This window comes from Saccostrea cucullata, unplaced genomic scaffold (genome assembly GCF_032062105.1).
Source record: "Saccostrea cucullata isolate Sc308-1 unplaced genomic scaffold, CSIRO_AGI_Scuc_v1 ctg61, whole genome shotgun sequence".
NCBI lineage: Eukaryota > Metazoa > Mollusca > Bivalvia > Ostreida > Ostreidae > Saccostrea > Saccostrea cuccullata.
This window is the reverse complement of record NW_026937101.1, coordinates 669,265-690,113: the sequence shown is the minus strand read 5'-3', so window position 1 is coordinate 690,113 and position 20,849 is coordinate 669,265. Positions and strand designations below refer to the sequence as shown.

The 20,849-nt window shown below is 31.7% G+C and overlaps 1 protein-coding gene across 1 annotated transcript; it reads right to left on the bottom strand.

The window, feature by feature from the left end:
• Positions 1-13,037: 13,037 nt before the first annotated feature.
• LOC134247294 (uncharacterized) lies at positions 13,038-18,684 on the bottom strand. The gene is made up of 4 exons (XM_062729659.1): positions 18,307-18,684; positions 15,429-15,594; positions 13,936-14,084; positions 13,038-13,668 (listed from the first exon to the last, which is right to left on the bottom strand). The coding sequence occupies exons 1-4, from the start codon at positions 18,353-18,355 to the stop codon at positions 13,226-13,228; spliced, it is 807 nt and encodes a 268-aa protein (XP_062585643.1). The 5' UTR covers positions 18,356-18,684; the 3' UTR covers positions 13,038-13,225.
• Positions 18,685-20,849: the final 2,165 nt, after the last annotated feature.

Genomic DNA, 20,849 nt, shown 5'->3' with positions numbered 1-20,849 from the left:
ATCCCACTGTGCGACGTAGTGTTATCTTTATCTCAGTAACCAGTCCAACAAAACTTGGTTCAATAATGAAGGGATCTAGGTGTGTTGCCCTACAATATGGCGGTTATGGGGAACAGCTCCTAGGCAAAATATGCTATAAAAAAAGTGTCTATAAGACAAAATTTGCAGCTCTCAACCGGCGGGTGTTGGCGTCTCCATATGAGTGAAAAATGCTCGGGAGGGACGTTAAACAATATACAATCAATCAAGTCTTATATTCGATACAACGACCTTGCGAGGGAAAAAAACTATCTATAAGTGAAATTATGATTGGCTTTATGTTCATAGTTTGTAAATTTCTTCGGGTTTTCAGTTTTTTAATCTACAAAGGAGCACGCGGCTGGTGTGACAGCTCAGCAGAGAATGCTCCTCTGTGGTAGCGGATTCAACGTCTAATGTTTCAAAGGTCCGCTCTCTTTGGGTTTATGCATTGCGTGTATTTATATGCATCATCTTTTTATTTGTTTAACTTTCGAGCACGTACATATATATTTGCTGCTGGAGATTGTCTCTGAGGAAACTTTTCGCAGGGTCTATTTTTTATTCTATGGTTTTTGCAAAAAATGATTGGTTACATTTACCCTAAAACTTCATTCCAGGGAACTCTATAAGAGCCACGGTCTTAAGAACTGTTAACATCCCTCTTATTGTCCTTTCTAATTCACGTAACACATGCAACTGGAAACACACGGGTCGGGATCAGGTGCCCAAGAGAAGAAGACACCCCGTGATCACAGGCCACACCAGTCGTAAACCATTAGTATTCATAAGTTAAACTACCGGTAAGTAATTTGTTTACTTGATGTATAAAATGATAAGCCTTACAACTGGTATGGAACATAAATGTATCAATCAATTAACAGTCCAACGATTGGTTATATTTGAACACGTTAAATAAGGCTATATTTGCCAAAAGGGTCAACATATTTGTTAAAAGTCTGCCTTTGTTTAAAATATTGATTGCACTCAGAATTGTCAACTTATTTGTCAATAACATTTCTCTGTTTAAAAAAAATGTTTGTGTGCGTTCAGAAAATGTTCTAGCGAATTGACTTAGTTGGAAACAAAACTATCAAATAAATAAATAAATAATGAAAAGGTTTTAATGATCGAAAAGCAAACAAATATTTATTTTTATAAATTGTAGTTGCCAATAAATATTTAAATCTTAACATTTTCATACGTATATATACAGTTAAACAATTTCTGATTCTTTTAAACACTATGTATGCCATTCATTAGTTTCTTTTTAAAAAATAATTTTAATCGTCGACTTCCAAATAAATCAGTTTCTGCCCTATAACTTGAATATAAAAAAAACAGCTGTTGCTAACTGATTTTACGTCTTTGACTTATGGTAACTAAGTTATATTGATTTAGAGCAATGATTGACATAAATGATGTTTTAGGTAGATTTTGGGGGCGTTAACATAAAATTGGGTGTTTAAATGCTGGTGTCATTGAAAAGTTTCTATATAATGAAAAGGTTTTAATGATTGAAAAGCAAACCAATATATTTATTTTTATAAATTGTAGTTGCAAATTAAAGTTAAACAATTTTGAATGAATAAAGATAAAAAAAATCATGTTTCAACTAAATAATTTAGAAGCTTTGATTTTGTTTCGCAAGAATGTAAAGATAAAAATCATGTCAACTAGATAAGAAGCAGAAATCCATTTCACAAAAATTTCTCCAGTTTTTAAATAAGATAAAAATTCTTTTTACTAGATAGAATGCATGCTAAGCAACGGTCTATGATATCAGTTCTCGCAAATTAGAGCGTTGTAATATAAAATTAAAAAAATATATATTCTAAATATTGTGACGAACAAAAAATATTGTAAAGACACAAAAACAAGAAATTTGATTTGCTTTTATTCTGCAAATGGCAGACGCAGTAAACAGACTATCAGACGTACTTTATATTATTGACTATTGCCATGACTGAGTTTATGTTAAATAACTTTTACAGATACATGTACACTGTCACCAGGACACTACATGTACTGTAAGTTAATAAACAAGTTAATAAGTGAAATCAAATTTAAAGTGGCATGGACACAGTTTCAACTTTTTCAATTTTTAAACCAATTTTAATGTTTACAATTCCTACCTAAGGCATCATCTAATGATTAGCAAAAATTTGAACATCAAATGTTGATTAACATACGAGATACTACATAAATTAAATGTAAACAAGGCTCGTGCCTTGTTTTTTTGTTTACATATAGAAAATCTTTATATGAAATTAACTTCTTTATTGAAATTATCTACATGTACTTTGAACCAACATATAGTAGAATATTAACCTATGCACACAAAAACATGACAAGGACCTTGTTTACATAACAAGGGTTTGGAGCTCTAAATCTGTCTTGTTTCTCGACAACTGACGTTCAAATTTTTGATGATCATTAGACAGACCCTAGTTAAATATTTGTAAAAATAGTAAAAATAATTTTTGAAATTTTAGCTGAAACTGTGTACTTGCCCCTTTAATACTATCATAACAACAGAATGATTGATAGTATGTTGTTTACCGTCCACTTTGAGAATTTTAAGACCTTTGAAATACAGGGCTGGGATTCATAAAGATACTTAAGATTTGTACTAAGAAACTCATAAATAAATTCTTAGTTAAGAAAAATATCTGGAGCCATATTCATACATATCCTAAGTGTAATTCTAAGCTAAGTTTAATTCTGAGAAAATTAGAGCACTTAAGTCACCATAGCAACACATGGAAATTCCCGAACAAAAAGTGCACTCCTTTGTGATGGAGGTATTTAGTTTTATGTGTATTACATCATAACTGGATTGTACAGCTATTTCATCAATATTGGTGACATTTGTATCTTTATAAATATCTCAGAGTCCAAAAGACTTTCCAGTTAGATGCTATAGAGTGATTTCTTAATTAAAAGATTAAAATTTCTTCTGTTCCCTGTTGTTTTTATATTGCTGTACATTTCAGTCTTGATTTAATAAACATTAAAGTAAACACCCCACCAAAAAGTGCCTTTTTTGTTCGGGAATTCCCATGCGTTTCTATCATGTCTATGGTGATTTAATTTATCCGTGTTAAGTGCTCTAATTTTCTTAGAATTAAACTTAGCTAAGTATTACACTTGGAATTTATTTGAATATGGTTTAGAAATTATTTCTTAACTAAGAATTTATTTAAACTTAAGTGTGTACATGTATCTAAGCACAAATCTAAAGTATCTTCATGAATCCCAGCCCTTCGTCCTGTGTCATTGAGCAAACGTTGGCAGGATAAAGTTATCCCATTGCTTAATGACTCTGAGTACTGAAAAAAAAGATCTAAAATTGAACCCCTTCACTTTTCTTTGTAAGTGAAACATTCTCCATTAACAGAATAAAATCAATCTCATATTGAATAATAGAATTTATTGTGTAAATTACATATGCACTTTTGGCTGTTAAAATTGCTCTCCAAAGTATGCACCTAGACACAATGTGATAAAAGAAACTTGTCTTTTCAAATTTTCAAATATACCTATTCATGTTCTTAAATATTTTAAAGGATGCATGTTCAGTTATCTTTTTTGCTTTAAAAATCCCAATATGGGCAGAAAATTGGGCCTAAGTAACCTATATCATATAACCCCTTAAAGATATGTGGGGCATACTAAATTGATATTATTCAAGATATGAATATAATTGAATGACTTTTTTTTTTACTTCAACGTTCTTTTTTCATTAAGAATCTTCAGAGATTTTTTGTGAAAGTAATTTTGTGAATCATTATAACAAGATCTCAGTATTTCTAAGTTTGAGTCACTCAGGCGTGTATTTAAATGTTATATACATTTTAAGCTTTTTCTCTGGAATTAACGAACCAATTTCAACCAATTTTGGCATGGAACATCTATGATCGGAGAAAAAAATTGTAATTTTCCTAACCCTTGAAATTCAAAGAGAATTTTTGGACTCTGGGTCATGGGCTATGATGTTAGAGTCTGGCAGTGTTGAATCTATACTGAAAATGCATTATTCTGTTGAAAATCTTCTCTGTCTCTGGTAACCTCGAAGACAAACAATTTACATTTTTTAATAAGCAATGGTATTTATGCATTTTTTTTTTAATTCGGACTATTTGGTTAAGTGTTCATGTGCTTTTCAGGACACTATTGATTAACGCTATTTCCCTCTGCAATTCACCTTTGATAACTAACCACGGTAAAATTGTTTTTGAAAGGTTAGGTTAATAAGAGAATTATGTATGAAATATACGTGCAAAAAATTAAAAGAACTTTTGCAGTTTTAATGATAAGGCAGACTAGTAATTAATAGATAAATAAAAATGAGAAATTAGCCCTTAGACTGGACCTCTCCTGGTTGTTTTGATTAGAAAAAGTAATTGCCACTGACGCCATAGCCTGGTCTCTTTAATATGATAATTGTTGTAAATAATGCAAAATAAAAAGCGGGGATAAAAACAACAATAAAATATTATAAAGTGTTTGGTTCGATCTTTATGCCTAAAAGTAAGGGAAAGGAAATTTACAACCCTGTCCCCTCCCCTGGGGGACATGTTTTTATACTTATACGAGGGTTGTCCAAAATGACGTTTTTTATTAAAATAAGTGGTTCTATATAAATCTATTGTATTTCAAATTATTTCTTCAATGAATTGATTTTTATAAATGGAACTTTATATTTTTGTAAAAATCGGGGGTTTAATAGCAGATAGTGCGCACAGGCCAGACTGACGTTAAGCTAGTTTAATTATAACGTCAAACATTTGGATTTTGAATTTCAACACATGTTCATGGACACACACTACATTTCTTTATATGGCGCCACACTTCCAAGTGTTAGTAATAATCTTTAAGTATAGATTATAAATTATTTTATTTTTTTAAAATTCAAAACAATGCACAAAATTTTACGAGCATCATCAATATGAACAGTATACACAAACAGTCCAGTCGGACGCTGTGCTGATTTACAACAACGTCATGAATAGAAATCTACATTTTCAGCGAATTACATGTGTTTTAAAATTTTTGTACTGAATTCGAATTTGTACATACCAATCTCAAATCAAGAAACCAAAAATATATATTTCAATAATTATGAGTTGTTTTAACAAATGATTTGTCTCTTACGTTGTTTTAACCGTTTTAAAACATATTTTTTTGATTGGACGCTGTCCCGTTCGGACGGCCGACGTCGCTTTTACTGTCGGGTTTTGACACATATTTGTTAGGGTTTCACTGTCTATATAGTAAGCGATACTTTAGATATCAGAAAATGATTATGGCCTCATTATTTGTGTTGCATATAATTTTTATTAAGTTTTGAATTTTTTTTATAGAAAATAATCATATTAACCCGAAAACTTTATATCCGAATTTATGGAATTTTTAACCTTGGTTCGCGTGCACTGTCTGCAACCTTTAAAGACCCCGATTTTTACATAGATCATTCTGACTTGGTTTTTCATAAAAAATATTTTGATATACAATAAATTTATATAAAACCATTTATTTTAACAAAAACGTCATTGTCCACGAACTTTTAGGACAACCCTCCTATATTTCATGGGAGTGGGGTGCATGGGTTTGGAGAAAAAGCTGAAATTCATTGTACGTGTACGTTCAAAAAAATCAAAAAGAAGTAAGATATATTAATCAGATTCCAGCCTGCATAAAAACTAGCACTTCAAGCAATCATTTTTATACAATTTACGCATTAAGATAAATTTACATGGTTAACGGTATATGTACGACGCAAAATATCAGGCAAACAAGTATTATTGTTGGAGTTTTCCAATTTGATTTATCAAAACTATTTTATTTTCTAGAAAAATTCCATATTTTTGCACCACTGTTTATTCAACTTAAAATTTTAAAATGAAAACATGTACATGTATATATGCATACTAGTATTTTATGTTCTTTAAGTGTAAAAACGATTTTCATCTAAAAAATATAAGTTTGCCAGATTTTAAATACAAAGTAAGACTTCGCCAGCAAGTCGAAAATTTAGACTCAATCTTTACTTTTATGTGTACTTAGGTCCTATTTGATACTTTACCACATTGTGTAAAATTAAAGAGCATTTAATAAAAAAAAATTTGAAACAAAACTGGGGAAATTTGCCTTGATATACCAAGTGGTTCGATGGGCAAGCCACTTACCTGTAAGAGGACTTGGAAATCCAAAAAGGGTCTTACTCAAGGTATTACTTAATTTAAAACTTAAGTCTTTTGGTTGCTGTAAGAGTAAGTGGTAATGGAATAGAGACGGAACATCAAGGTTTGGCTTCAATTGACGAAGCTACCGAAATTTTTTCAACCGAATATCTAGACCTTGTAAAGGAATGTGTACCTGAAAATCAGTTTTAATAAGACCTAAAGACAAACTTTGGTTTGATTTACTTTTAAGGAAAACTCATCGGGAGAAAAAATAGATTGAGACATAAAGCTTAAAAAGTGATAAACAGAGTGACTGGGATAATTTTAAGCATATGAGAATTAGATTTAATAAAAAAAAAAAAGGGGGGGTAGCTATTGCAATCCCTCTGTTTAAATAAGATGACCCTGTGGTTTTATCTAACTATAATGAAATAGCTGTGTTAGTTAAATGATCCTAAGCTTTATTGGAAACTTCTATAACTATTTTAATATTAACAATATTTTTATAAATACCAGGCTGGATCTTACCTGGTCACTTTACGGTATATCAGTTGTTAGAAACATAATTATAATAACATTGTTAGAAATATTGATGAAGGCAAATCTTGCTGCATGATTTTTTGTGACTTATATAAGGCCTTTGACCGTGTCTGGCACACAGGACTCTTATTTACACTAAACATGTATGGTGTAAAGAATAATATGTATTGTTGGTTAAAAAGTTATTCAGAGAATAGAATGCAAAGAGTAATATACAAAAATCTTGTATACCCATCGGAATCCCTTTATGGCGGTGTTCCACAAGGCTCTGTATTAGGTCCATTGTTATTTTTAATTTATGTGAACGATGCAGCTGATGTCAAGATTTTGTAGACTTTTTGCTGATGATAACAGCTTGCAATATGAATCAAAATGTTTCAGATCTATAGAAAGTCGTCTGAATAATGATCTTTTATCTCTTGAAGAATGGTCTAAAAATGGTTACTAAAATTTAATCCCTAAAAAACTAAGGTTGTATTTTTAACACACAAAAATCAAAAAACCTTCCAAAATACCTTTTTCCAAGATGGCCAATTAGAATATGTTCAAACTCATACAACTTAAGTTGGTCATCTCACATTGAAATCTTGCTGTCTAATGCATACAAAAATTAGATCTATTAAAATATTAATAATTTTTTTTTTAAATCGGAAAATCCTTTCACTCATGTATACTTCAATTATCCGTCCACAACTCGAGTACGCTTCAGCTGTATGGGGTGGTTGTCTATCTATCGATTCTGAAAAATTATAGAAATTGCAATTACACGCAGCTCGGATTGTTACTGGATAAACTATGATTGCTTCTAGAGATTCTTTGTATTTTGAAACAGGCTGGGAGCCGCTCAGCGATAGACGTAGGATCCAAAGATTAAATTTACACTGATTTAGTACCAGAATACCTATCTGAGAATTATACCTGACATGCGATGTAACGCTTCTGCATATACAACAAGAAAGTCACAAAGTTATAGTATACCTGTATGTAAATTGCAAACTTACAAATCATCATTTGTTCCAACTGTAGTAAATGAGTGGAATTCTTTATCGCTGAATACCAGACTTTCGAGCGGCTTTGTGTAAAATGCGGAGGATGGAGTCTCCACAATGACTCCAAAATGGAGGGTCAGAGAGTGCAAGGGGTGGAGCCCCTTGTGTCAATTTTAACACATTTGCCTGTTTTATCTTTCAATCATTTTAGAAACCGAATACAACTGGGTTGCTTGTAGAGCTCTCCATCAGTGATAAATGTGTCAGAATTAATTACTGAAAGTACCGAATGTAAAAATTTTATTGCAGATAATTATGTCAGGCATAACACATCGCAGATCACTTTGTCTGCAGATTATCATCAATTAAAAAGTATATTTCACATTGCTGTTAGTGAAAATCCAGCAAAAGCTTCTGTATGTGTAAATCACAAAAAGAAGAAACAATTAAATGACAACTGAAAATGAAATTTAGCAAAAAAAAGATAACATGACTTTGAGTTATATAAACAACAAATGAGGGGACAAATTTGCTTCTGTGCACTAATATATGTTTTTCTAGCTTTGCCTGGAAGTTAAGGTACATGTAATCTAGCCCTTAACAATTTTAACATTTTGCCCTACAGATATTTGATACCTATACTAATAAAATCTGTCAAGACCTCATGGGTTACTGCGAGATAGCAGTGTGAATCAGACAGTTTCCATTGCACTTAGCATCATGTAAAATCGCATAACATAATTTAAATCAAAAGCACAGGCTGCATGCCCCTCATTTGTATCTCATATCTATAGGTCATTTTGATTCTCATATCAGTATATTTATATATATCTGTATATAATATCACCAAAAGGTAATAATTTTGTTGCTATTCTGTTTCAATCAGTCTCTGTTATCTTTAAAAATTAAATAATCAGCAAAGCTGTTCCCCTCGTTGAAATGTGGTGTTCATTATTATTATTTTTTTTTTTTTTTACAGTTTCCCATTTCTTTGTTTCTCATTTAGTATTTTATGGACTTTATAAACAAATGTCTTCAGATACTGTCAATTGGTCATCACAAAATCAGGTTGGGAGATATAACTGAGTTTCATTCACTCATCTTCAAGGGAATTATTTTTTTGAATTGTTTGGGTAATGTAACACTCTAACACGTTCTCACGGGGTATCGAGATGACAGGTCTAATAAGCACGTGCTAAATTTACGACAAGCATTATGCTCCACCTCCTACATCATGTAACACAAGAGGCTCCACCCCTTGCACTCTCTGACCCTCCAAATTGTGGTCCTCCATATTTTAAAAGCCGCTAATTTTTTTTTTAAAAGTAAAATTACACAAAACAGAAGCTACGCCTTATTTTAATTTTGGAAAAAAGACGCAACAGTATACTGCATACTTGTCTTCGGCACAACTGCGTGCTAAATGTCGATCTTTATAGGTGTAACATTATATCTAGTTTATTATGCTCCTATGGTAAGGTAGAAGATACACATCATTATTTTTTCTCTTGCCTTAACTACAACGAGGCCAGGAAAGAGTTTTTCGATAAGTTCTTGAGATTTAATAAAGTCCACATTGTTGACATTCATGGTTTACTCTGGGGGGATTAATCACTCAGTGTTGCTGAAAATGAACATCTGTTTTCTATTGTACATTCTTATATTCAGCATTCTGGTAGATTTAATTGATTGTTCTCATTTTTGTCCCCCGCTTTCGCGAAAGCGAGGGGACATTAAAATTCATTCGTCTGTCCGTCCGTCCGTCTGTCCGTCAGTCTGTCCGTCCGTCACAAAAACTTTAACCTTGCCCATAACTTTTGATTTAGTGGAGCTATGACTTTCATATTTCATATGAATTCCTTGTGACAAGACCTTTCTTTGAGTACCACCAAATTTGACCTTTTGACCTTGATTGGATTTGACCCACTTTTACACAAAAATTCCATACTTTTGCTTTGGCCATAACTTTTGAATGGTAGGTACTAGGACTTTAATATTTCACATATCTATTCTTTGTAGCAAGACCTTTTATTGGATACCAACAACTTTAACCTTTTGACCTTGACCTTGGAGATTTCGGTACAAATTTTGACCATAACTTTTGAATGCTAAGGCCTAACTTTCAGTAATATATATAATTCTTCTGATAAAACCTTATTGAATACCAGAACTTTGCCCCTTGGACCTCCTTGGAGTTAGCTTTTTTCAAAAATGTAAAACTTACACAAAACAGAAGCATATTTCACAAATGTATTCTTTGTGGCAAGACCATTTATTTGATACCAACAACCTTGACCTTACAGATATTTTGTACTTGAACACAACTTTAACCTTGATCATGGCTTTTGAATAAGATTTTATATTCACATATGTAGTCCTTTTAAAAAGACTTATTGGATACTTAACCCTTTGACCTTGACCTTGGAGTTCAGGGATAATTTGTAAATAGATGACTTATGATACACATCATATTTTTATGTTAAAAAATGACATCTCACCCAAAAAGACACCGAAAGCGGGGGACCACAATTCTTTGAATTTGCTTGTTATAATTATTTGTATAAACAATCATGTAGCAGTATACGAGGGCTGTTCAATAAAAAATGTCCTAGGTCCTCGGAAAGAAACATACAAGGTTTTTCAACGATCTATATTCTTTTAGTGATTTTAGACTTAAATAAAACACATGTCAAACATTTTTATCCAGTTTCTGATTGTTTTAGAACAACTTTTTGAATAATTATGGTCTTTTGTATACTGGAATATGGCAGACCCTATGATTTCCTGGACTCGTTTCTTCTTTCTAAAAGGCGTTTTTCCAAGTTTGAAAGTGAAACAAGACAAAGTGAATAATCTGGCAAATATTGTTGGTGTGACAAAACATTAACTTTCTGTTAATCCCCAAAACTCCTTTACTCATCATGGCGTTAGTTTTATAATTATTTGTATAAACAATCATGTAGGTCAGTATAAAGTCCGAGGGCTGTTCAATAAATAATGTCCTGGTGCTGAAAACAATTAACAAAAAAGGTTTTTCAAAAATGCGATTCCGTCTTTTGTTGATTTTACTTATTCAATATTCTCTTTTAATTAAAACACATGTCTGTAAACATTTTTATCCTGTTTCTGATTGTTTGTAGAACACCATTCTTCGAGTTTGGCCCATTCGTATACTGGAATATGGCAAGGTCTATGATTTCCTGGACAAGTCAGTTAAATTGTGTTTTATTAAATAAATGTTTGAAAGTGAAACAAGACAAAGTGTGAATAATCTGGCGAATATTGTTGGTGTGACAAAACATTAACTTTCTGTTGGAAACGAGCCATCCTTTGGCAAAAACTTTGGCCATTACCATGATGGCGTTAGGGTTTGGCGTGACCATCGGACTTTGGCGTCACCATCGGACTTTGGAGTCTTACAAATTTAATATAGTGGATTCTTGATTCTGGTTCCTTCCTCTCATAAACCTTTTGATTTTTTTGCAAAAATTTTGCTTTTTAGAGTTCTCCAAAAATTGAACTGCCTCTTTGAATAAGAATTTGAACAAGAAGACCAGTAATATTTAAGAAAATGGCATACAAAACTTTTTTTTGCTCTTGCAATTCTTTGCTATTCTCAGACCTGGGCTGTTTTTGTCACATATATTTTATTGTAAATTTGTTTTGAGGGTTTAAAGTAATGGATTCAAGTTTCATTATCTGTTTGAATTTCAGACAAATGTGGATAACTACAATTTTTTACTTTTTAAAAAAAATTGGTTAGATATGCTTACACGCTGTCGTTTTCACTCATTTTTCAAAATATAGGGTGACCATTAAGTACTAAGCTTTTTTTACCGTTAATCGTTTCTTTAAAACAGTGTAAACTACCCCAAAAATGATGCTTATTAATTTTGCTTTGTGTCTTAAAGGCAGTCAAATATCATCAGTGATATTTATTGAATTTTGGCAAACAGTGCATTGGTTGTTGTAAGTATTTGTCGCCAAGGACGGTATCCATTTATTGATGCCCATTATATCAATTTTGTTGATTGAAATCCACCTGCTCATTTGTCAATATAACAAACATTGGTTGCTTTAAATTTCACATATTTCAATATTTACATTTGCAAATGTTTTCCCTTATATAACACTATTTGAGCAAGGCGTTTTTACATCTCCGTAAAACAAGTTCGTCATGTGACCATAAATTGATTTTTTAGTCATAAGCGATCTACGTCATTTCATAGTGACGTTAAGCGATCGACATTATCAACACATTCATGTTACACTGTTGAGTTTTGAGATAAAAAAAACTTTATGGATTTCAAACTTTACTTAAGTACCTTACTATTTGTAATAAATCAGGCACAAATGTAAATATAAGTAATAAGATATCATTTTTTCAGTTTTATTGGGATGTAAAACGGGTTGGCACATGATCAAATCTTCCAAAGTTAAGCCCTTGGGCTTTATGAACTATTTGATCACATTTCTATCCAAACTTGTCTGTTCTTTTTGTCTACATCTACCAAAAAAAACCTCAAAAAATGATACCTTATTTCTTAAGTAAATATTTCTTTGGGATTCCTAACGAGTTTAACAGAAGCTTTCATGAAGCGTTTAATTTCACTCTAGTTTACTGACTCTTTACCATTCATTTATGATGCATTGTTTCAAATAACCCTTGTTTTCTAGCTTCTCATAGTGAAACTATGTGGTGAAAAGTCATATAAACTGGAATCAGTTCATTAATGATTCAATCATGAGAAAAAGTCAAGCTTATGTCATAGGATTTCTATTTTGTGTGTCATAGAGCTCGGGACATTACTTATTGCACAGCCCTCGTATATGTCTACATTGTGAGTTAATTTTAGTTACTAGTAATTTATTCTGTACCAACTGTTGGACACTTCTAATTCAACCTGTTGTGACATTTCATGTAGGGAGGGGTCGATTTAAGTTTTCAGAATTTTAGTTTTATATATTTAGTGCAATAAAGTATGTTCAAACCACAAGATTTGACTAATTTCTGGCAAAACAACTTTGAACTACAAATTGCTTTTTACAAATTGCTCTGTCGTTGCCTTTTTTTTTTTTTTTTACAGATATTGTACTTAATAAAACTTATTTGAAATGAATAGGTAAAAATATTCTTATATTCTTATATTCAGCTATATAGCTGAAAAAAGAATATTATAATCCACTGTTTTGTTACCGTACTAAAACCAAGAAAGAAGACACACAAAGACAAGCAAGTTACCACATCCCTTCCAACTCTGTTGGGAGGGGATAATTAACGCTTCATTATGACTTCATAGTTTATTCTGCTGTTATAAATAATTTAAAATATGATTATGCGTGAAAACATAAATTGAGATAAAGTTTTTAAATGTATATCACAGACAAATCAGATTCGTTTATCAGGTCCCATGGGGCTAGAAAATGCCTAAACCCTAAAGGATATTTTTTCTCCATTCAGTAAAGCGATTATACCCTCAAAATATCAGCCTATACTATACTAGAACTTCGAGGTTCTGTCACTGCCACTGCTGAACTTTCACATACCTCAGTCCTCTCTGTTTCACTGTCTACTTGGTCAACATTAATATCTGTAATTATACTATCATTTTCTCTGTTGTATTGCAACAATATAGAATCTGAAGTCACACTCTCGGACCTATTAAAATCTCGCGAGATTTCACTGGTGTTAACGTAAACGTCTGTGTTCCGAATGGCCGGATGACTAACACTTTGTTGACTGCTTACGTTCGGATCTGCGGGAAAATATTCCGTATCTCGTTCTCTTTTAAGAGTCTCGTCACTAAATACGTCGTTGTATGAAGGTGGCTGGGAGTACCATTCCGGGGAGAAGCCATCATTTTCATAACCTAATACCGTCTCCTCGTAGGTAGGAGGCAGACTTATGTCACCTTGTGTACTGCGCCGTAAATCTAAAAATACATGTGATTAAGAATTCAACTATCTTTTTGCAAATTTAAAGGGTAACTCACTAAATACTTAAAAAGAGTCATGAATCGATTGTAATTTGTAAGTTTGTATTGTAAAAAAGATATATGAAAAGAATACTAGTAGTTTATGTTTTTAACTCATACCCTCAGAGCGTACATTCCTTGTACTAAAAAGGAGGTTGTATCAGAAAGATGGGGGGGGTTAAGGGGATGCTCCAATACAATATATTTGATACATATCAGACTTACTTCCACTAATGTGCGGTACGTTTGGTCCTCCCTGCCTGTTGTCTCGGCGCTGTTTTGACGTAGCCAGCCAGACACAAACACAGAAGAACAGCAACACCAGGCATCCTGTCAATGTTCCTATAACAATACCGACTATCTCACTCACCGATCTGAAATCACAATCATAATGATAAGCAAAGTAAACTGTATACTGCTATAAAAAGGAAAAGTTTGCATTGAAATGTAGACAAAGGGGTAAGAATTCTACTCTTCACGAAGAAGATCGTTGTATTGTATATAATACACTTCAGTTCAAACATGTTTTACTGTAGATACACGTCTTGATAAAAGCTGAAAAAAGATTTTTTTTAAAAACAATTTTTTCTGTTAGAATTGTTAACAATAAAAATTCAAGTCATTCAGGATACGTTATTGGGGGCTTTTAATATACTATTTTATGAGTTGCATGAAATAATATTTTATTTAAAAAAAATCCATGAAAAATTTTCATTTAAAGAAAAGCATTGTCAACCGAGGTAAAGTCGATGTTGAAATTGGTTATAGATGGTTGAAATTTTAAACGTTACCATCGACTACTTGCAATATGTATTATATTAAATTGCATGTTTTATTCAAATATATAACACTCAACGGGGCGCACATTACTAATTAATCCTGAGCGGAGTCAATATTGTTTTGAATATTACCCGTAGTCAAGCAATGTTGACTGCTATTTAATCATTATGTTTCCACACTGGAGGGTTGTTTCATAATTAAGAAAGTAATCTACATGCAGTGTTTTTAACAAATGTTTCTTGACGAATCCGATTTGACTAATTTACATGAAAGTATAATATGATACTTTATCAGTGTTTCAATAACACATTAAGAAAATGTATATAAAATAAACATATCTCAAAAACAATTTGTAAAAATGTTGAGAGAAACAAAATTTTCTCCTTTGATTTTCATGTTGTTTCTTATCAATGGCGTTCAAAATGTTAAAGATTGCAAATAATACAAGTAAATATTTCACGTACATGTACACATGATTGACGTCCTAAGATTTTATTTTTAATGATAATAAAATTTGTTCTGAATATGAATTGTAAGGTAGGCTTCAGTAACACAAAACGGTTTTTTTAATTTGAAGTAAATATTGAAAAAAGATTATCTTTCTTTTTTATTATTTATTTAGGTGATAAAATATTATACAAATGGTACATGTACTTAATTAATGCAAACAAGTTCTTTTAATATTTAACCAAATTTAAAGTGTATTTCGCTTCAAAAAGTGAAGTTAATATACAGTGTAGTTAGATAGATGAATATCTTATATTTTTAGTAAATTTTCTGTCTCAGTTACATGTATGTTATTACGCCCGATGAACAAAGTATATAGCATTATTTATTTATTCGCCCTGTCATTTTTAGTTTTTCTCCACTCTTGAAATATTAATCGTTAGCTTCATATCGTACAGTTATATATAAGTGTAATATAATGATATAATTACGTGTTTTGGCCTTGGATGAAGTCACAGCAATATTGTGAATTGATATCACCGCAGCAGCTATCTGAGCAGTAGATATCTGTGTATCGCTTCCGGTATCGTATTCTTCCGGAGATGTAGTAACTCTGTATGTACGCATGCGTACAAATGGCGCCGGTGGTTACATCAACTAAAATTAGATTAAAGAAAAAGAATATTGCGATTAATTTCAAGATCAATATACTTTTAATTCATTGTCTAGTTCAGGTTTATAACATTGTCCATCATTGTATTTGCGTCAATAAAGCAAGTGGGGTTCTACGTACATGTAGGACCCGACACCTGCACCTGATTTATAAAAGAAATAAATATGGAAATGTTTTAATTTTCAGTATAGGATATATTATGTCATTTACCTCTAAGTAAATGTACATCATTGTTGCTAAGAGGTATGTGTTAATAAGATAGTGTTCAATTAATACATCTTATCCAAATGAAATGTCTCAAATGGTAATCTACACGGTTGCAAATCGAGCAAGTTTTAGATTTCATTTATTTTATCATAGACCAGGGGCAGAAAGGTCTAACTGCAGTATCATAAATATTTTGAAAAATAGCATGGAATTAGAATTCTTTGAGGAAACTGTTCTAAGGGCTCTTGAGAAATGAAAGCTTTCAATAGTATTTGATATTTAATTTAAAAATGCAAAGCTCAATATTACATTATAATAGTACGTGTAAATATAGTGTCTAAAATGCTAGTAAAATGAAATACATACATCATGCACTTTTTTGTATTAAAGACCACAGGCCTTTGGATCGCTTAAAAATGTGTGTGTAAAAAAAGATATTTTTTAACACCTCAATTTTTTTCTAAGCGATCTAAAGGCATGTGTAAAAGACTTAATATATAACAGTGAGCGCATTTGCCTGTCTTCAATATTTATGCATGTTTTTGGGCAAATTAAAATCCTTGACTTGAAATTGCCCAAGGGCAACCAAAAATTTGTCCTGTAAAGAAATTAATAATAATATGATCCTTCTTTCTGCGCTTTTCGTGAATCATATAATATTATGTTAAAATGCTCAAGATAATCCACGTGTATATATAGAGAAAGGGCGTTTTAAATTTTAAGAACCTTTGTCGGTCCCAGTTGTAAAATTTAAAAAGACATGTATTTTCCCACCAAGATGCATTTGTACAATATATCTTGCAAACAGACATTATTAAACATAACGTAGATAATTACAATGTGCATGTAATACAAACTCTTACTGCTCATATTTTGAAAGATAATAGAAAAGAGACACGTATAAATGAATTATTTTAGATAGAACTGGGCAGTAAGCACGACGTACTAAATCTATTACCTAATCAAGATGACAGTTTATTACTGTCTAATTAATAATGTGTTCTCGTGAGATCATTAAATGTCAATTTTACGGTTTCTGGTTATTGTACAATAAAAAGGCCGAACACCTAATGTCTAGGTAACGTACGCATAAAACAGCATTCAAACCTTACTCAGATCAAACGCGGAAATAGATAAATTGTGTGTAAGTTGTGAGACTTTTCTTATCTAAAAACTCTGTAATTTATCCTGAACAACTTTTATAGAGGAAATTATACGATATGTCTTTCCTAATTTATCATTGTTATCTAAAAATGAAATATGATGGTATGCCATATTCACGTTATGTACAATGGTCATGAATCATGATCAATGATGGTGTAAATTTATCAACATCACAAGAATTGCGTCAAGATCGTATTATTTTCAATCGTAAGTATATATAATACACGCACAGGCACCCGACGCTACTAATTTTTCTTTTTTAAAGTATTATTTAGAGACCGAAACGGGTTCTGTATCGTAGATACAAAACTTAAAGTAGTCTATCAATAAATGTTATAAATTCCAAGTTTGCAACAACGTAGAGGGAAGCGATTTTCAAGTATCTGCCTAATATTAAACGCTTAAGTTTCACTTCCTTAAATTTAAAACTTATCTTTACCCTACAGTACTGAGGAAATTAAATCTACTCATGCATTCCGTTATTTAAAAAAATCTAATATGATAATCCATATGATTAAGGCTTTTTTTTTTTAGACCAGTGAGTAATAGATTCAGAGAGAGAGAGAGAGAGAGTATAACTGTCTAATTTTCGTCATAATTATAGGAGAGAGGTTGATGGAATTACCTAAAAAATTGCACATTAGATTATTAGGAATATTTGCAGAAAGTTATGGTTTGAATAGGGAAGAAAGTTTACAGTGTCGTAAAATTTTTATAAATGTAATATGTGCATCATTTACAACTATATTAGGTCCCAAAATCTAAACCAGTCTAGGCATTATAATAATTTTATTTATCACCATTTCTTAACACTGAGTCTGAGACTTCGTTTTTGGCACTTCTCACTACCCCGCCTGGTAAAGTGTATTAAATTTCAAGAAGAATGTTATTGTAAAAGTTACCCACTTTTAGCAATTATATTTGGATATTATTTGCTATTCTCTTAAATATGATAAAATAAATATTAACATTTATTATATTTTTTTTCATCTTTTCTTTTAGTTCTAATTTGGATTCTGCAATTAAGTTTAAAATAGCATATAATATATCCACAGGCACCCATTACTATTTTTTTCTTTTCACAAAAAATAAATCCCCTACCTAAGAATTGTTGGATAGGAGTTTATTTATTTTTTACATAAAGAAAAATTATTCACGCCAGGTGCCTTTGAATTAATATAACAACAAAGTGAAGATGTTAATGTAAACAACCCCGTTTGATTTATGAATATTGTCAGATTAGACACCATTAAAGATAGGTAAACATACCTAAGGCCAAAATGAAATTAACAAAATACAAGAATATATCAGAAATCGCTACCTACCTAGATACGATAGCAATCCTAAAACGGCAAATATGTCTGTGGTTCCCATGTAGAAAGTACAAAAAAGAAACCGAACACCTTTGCAACTAACGAATCCCCTTTGTCTGTTTACAATCTGAAGTAAACATCCCTAATGACGTTTTGTCCCGGATGATTATTACATTATCAATTTTGTACACATGTAGTTACATCCTGCATTACATTAAGAGACACAACGTTGATCACGTTAATTATCTTTAACGAGATTACACATTTGGGGCGGATCTATGAATTTAGGATCCCATAAAATGTTTTCATTATGTCCCATTTTCTCACCGGAATTATATACGAGATACAAGCATTTCACGGTCGGATCGTCCTTGTCGGGGGTCGTTTTATTATTAAAGGTGTCTTAGTGACAGATTTAAATCTCGTTTCTCTGACAGGTGTAACAAACCAGGGAGCCGACACGCCTGCATGATAAGTTTTAAAGTTTTAGTTAGATGTACTTAATATTGCGTAATGGAAAGGAAACATGATAATCTCTTTATTTTACAGCTGTTTTACATGAAGCACAATCGTGATTTTAATTACAAGATTAATCTTTATACTTATATCAATATATGATAATTATAATATTAATTAGGTTTATAAATCATAAGATACACCCTTTTCCCTCCCACTTGTTTCGCATGCATTAAAAAAAATCTTGCATGAAAAATATTTAGAGGAACTATACAGTCATGAATATACATGTATCAATGAATTTTTTTTGAATAGGGCCAGTAAAGGTAAAATATGAAAGAGAAACAAACAAAAAAGCATAAAACATAAGTTATATTTAGAGTACGAGTTTCCTACTGTATCAGAGATACAGGGCGGGGCTTGAGGCGAGAGCGATAGCTCCCGGGCCCCGCCCTGTATCTCTGATACAGTAGGAAACGAGTATTCTAAATGACTTGTGACATGACCTTTCTAATGACCTAACTAATTTACATGCGTATTTGGGTACATATCTCTCAACCAATGAGATGATTTTGTACAAAGTTGATTACGTATCCCATTTTAAGCATTCGCCACTGAAATGCCGAGTGAGGTGGACGTGCAGGTACTTATTATTTTAAAATATTTAGAATTATGAGATGCATTATAGAATTTGTTTTCCAAAAAATTAATTTAGATTTGATTGCGTAGGGTTTTTTTTTTCTCTATTCAGCTCTTGCTGTCAGACATTTTTTTTTTTAAATTTAACCTACGATTTAATTCAACACCAGTATATGCGAAAGTTTTTTGCACTACAGTCAGGCCATTCCATCCTATGTAATTAATGAATGAAAACATTTTGATATATAAGATCTAGAATCATGTGGGAATATTTTTGAAACAAAAAGGGGAGACCGTATTCTGAGAGAAATGTCCGACAATGTCCTCCACCGGTTGTCAAATACCGATATAAAATTGAAAAAAAAAAACAGATGAAAAGAAATGGGGATTTTATATACCTTTTTGTTTTTAATAAAATGTTGAGTAACCAAAGGAAACATGATAATCTCTTTATTTTACAGCTGTTTTATTTTTGCTAAACTTGTATACATACGCTTTTTGATTTATCAACAAGTAACGGTATCACGCATATCTTGGTTAATATATGATAAGAAATACGATTTTTCCAGGTTTATAAGATGGGGGGGGGGGGGGGGGCAAAGTAATAATTTGTTAACTGCCCTCCTCACTCCTTTCTAAAATTTTTGAAAAAAACTTTACGTGTAAAATTTTATTCTTAATTCATGCGCATCCAATTTTGAGTAAATACTAACAGTGCTTTCATGCAAATTGAACAATTGTTATGTCTGTATGCGGATACAGCTTTCCATCATCGCTGAAAATAAACCGTACTGTATAGTTGATATTTTACAGATACAGTACAGTTTCTGCTCATTTGCATAAGAAACGCCCATAAAAAGTGTTCTGTATCGCAGTTACAGTATGCTTGACTTCAAAGGAAAACTCGCCGGGTCATGTCACAAGAAGAAAAAAGAAAACGAAAATGGCTTTGTTTAAATGTGTTTCGTCGAGAGAAAATAATCAGAAACACGTACATTGTATCCATGAAAGTTAACATGATGCACTTTTTAAAAAAAATTCTTTACGACTTGCATGGTTCATCTTTTTTTTTTAAATGTATGTTACTTTTGTCTCTTCCTAGGATTGAATTCTCAAAATACAAATAAAATATTTGAAATTTCATCAGGAAATACAAAAGTATTGCATGGACGTTAGATGCCTTGTAATTGTTACTGTATCTAGATCTTTCAAAACTTTTTAAAAAGTTGATTTACATGTACATTGTACTCAAATTTTCTCATATTTTCTGAAAACCCTCCAGCAATTTATATCCAGATATTTTTATTAGGGATTGAGTCCCAATTTTATTTATTTTTAAGTGTACGCTATATGTTTAATCGTGAACAAGCTTTCTAATAAATTGCTATAAAAATTAATGTGTTCAGCCAATCCCTAATCAAACTGACGTATATATACATGATTGTATAAACCCTGCATGA

Excerpts from the sequence above, each read along its gene's own strand:
- LOC134247294 (XM_062729659.1), bottom strand. The coding sequence starts at position 18,355 with ATGGGAACCACAGACATATTTGCCGTTTTAGGATTGCTATCGTATCTA. Across the intron at positions 15,595-18,306 it reads AGGATTGCTATCGTATCTAG|TTGATGTAACCACCGGCGCC; the intron begins GTAGGTAGCGAT and ends ATCTAATTTTAG. Across the intron at positions 14,085-15,428 it reads TTCATCCAAGGCCAAAACAC|ATCGGTGAGTGAGATAGTCG; the intron begins GTAATTATATCA and ends TTGTGATTTCAG.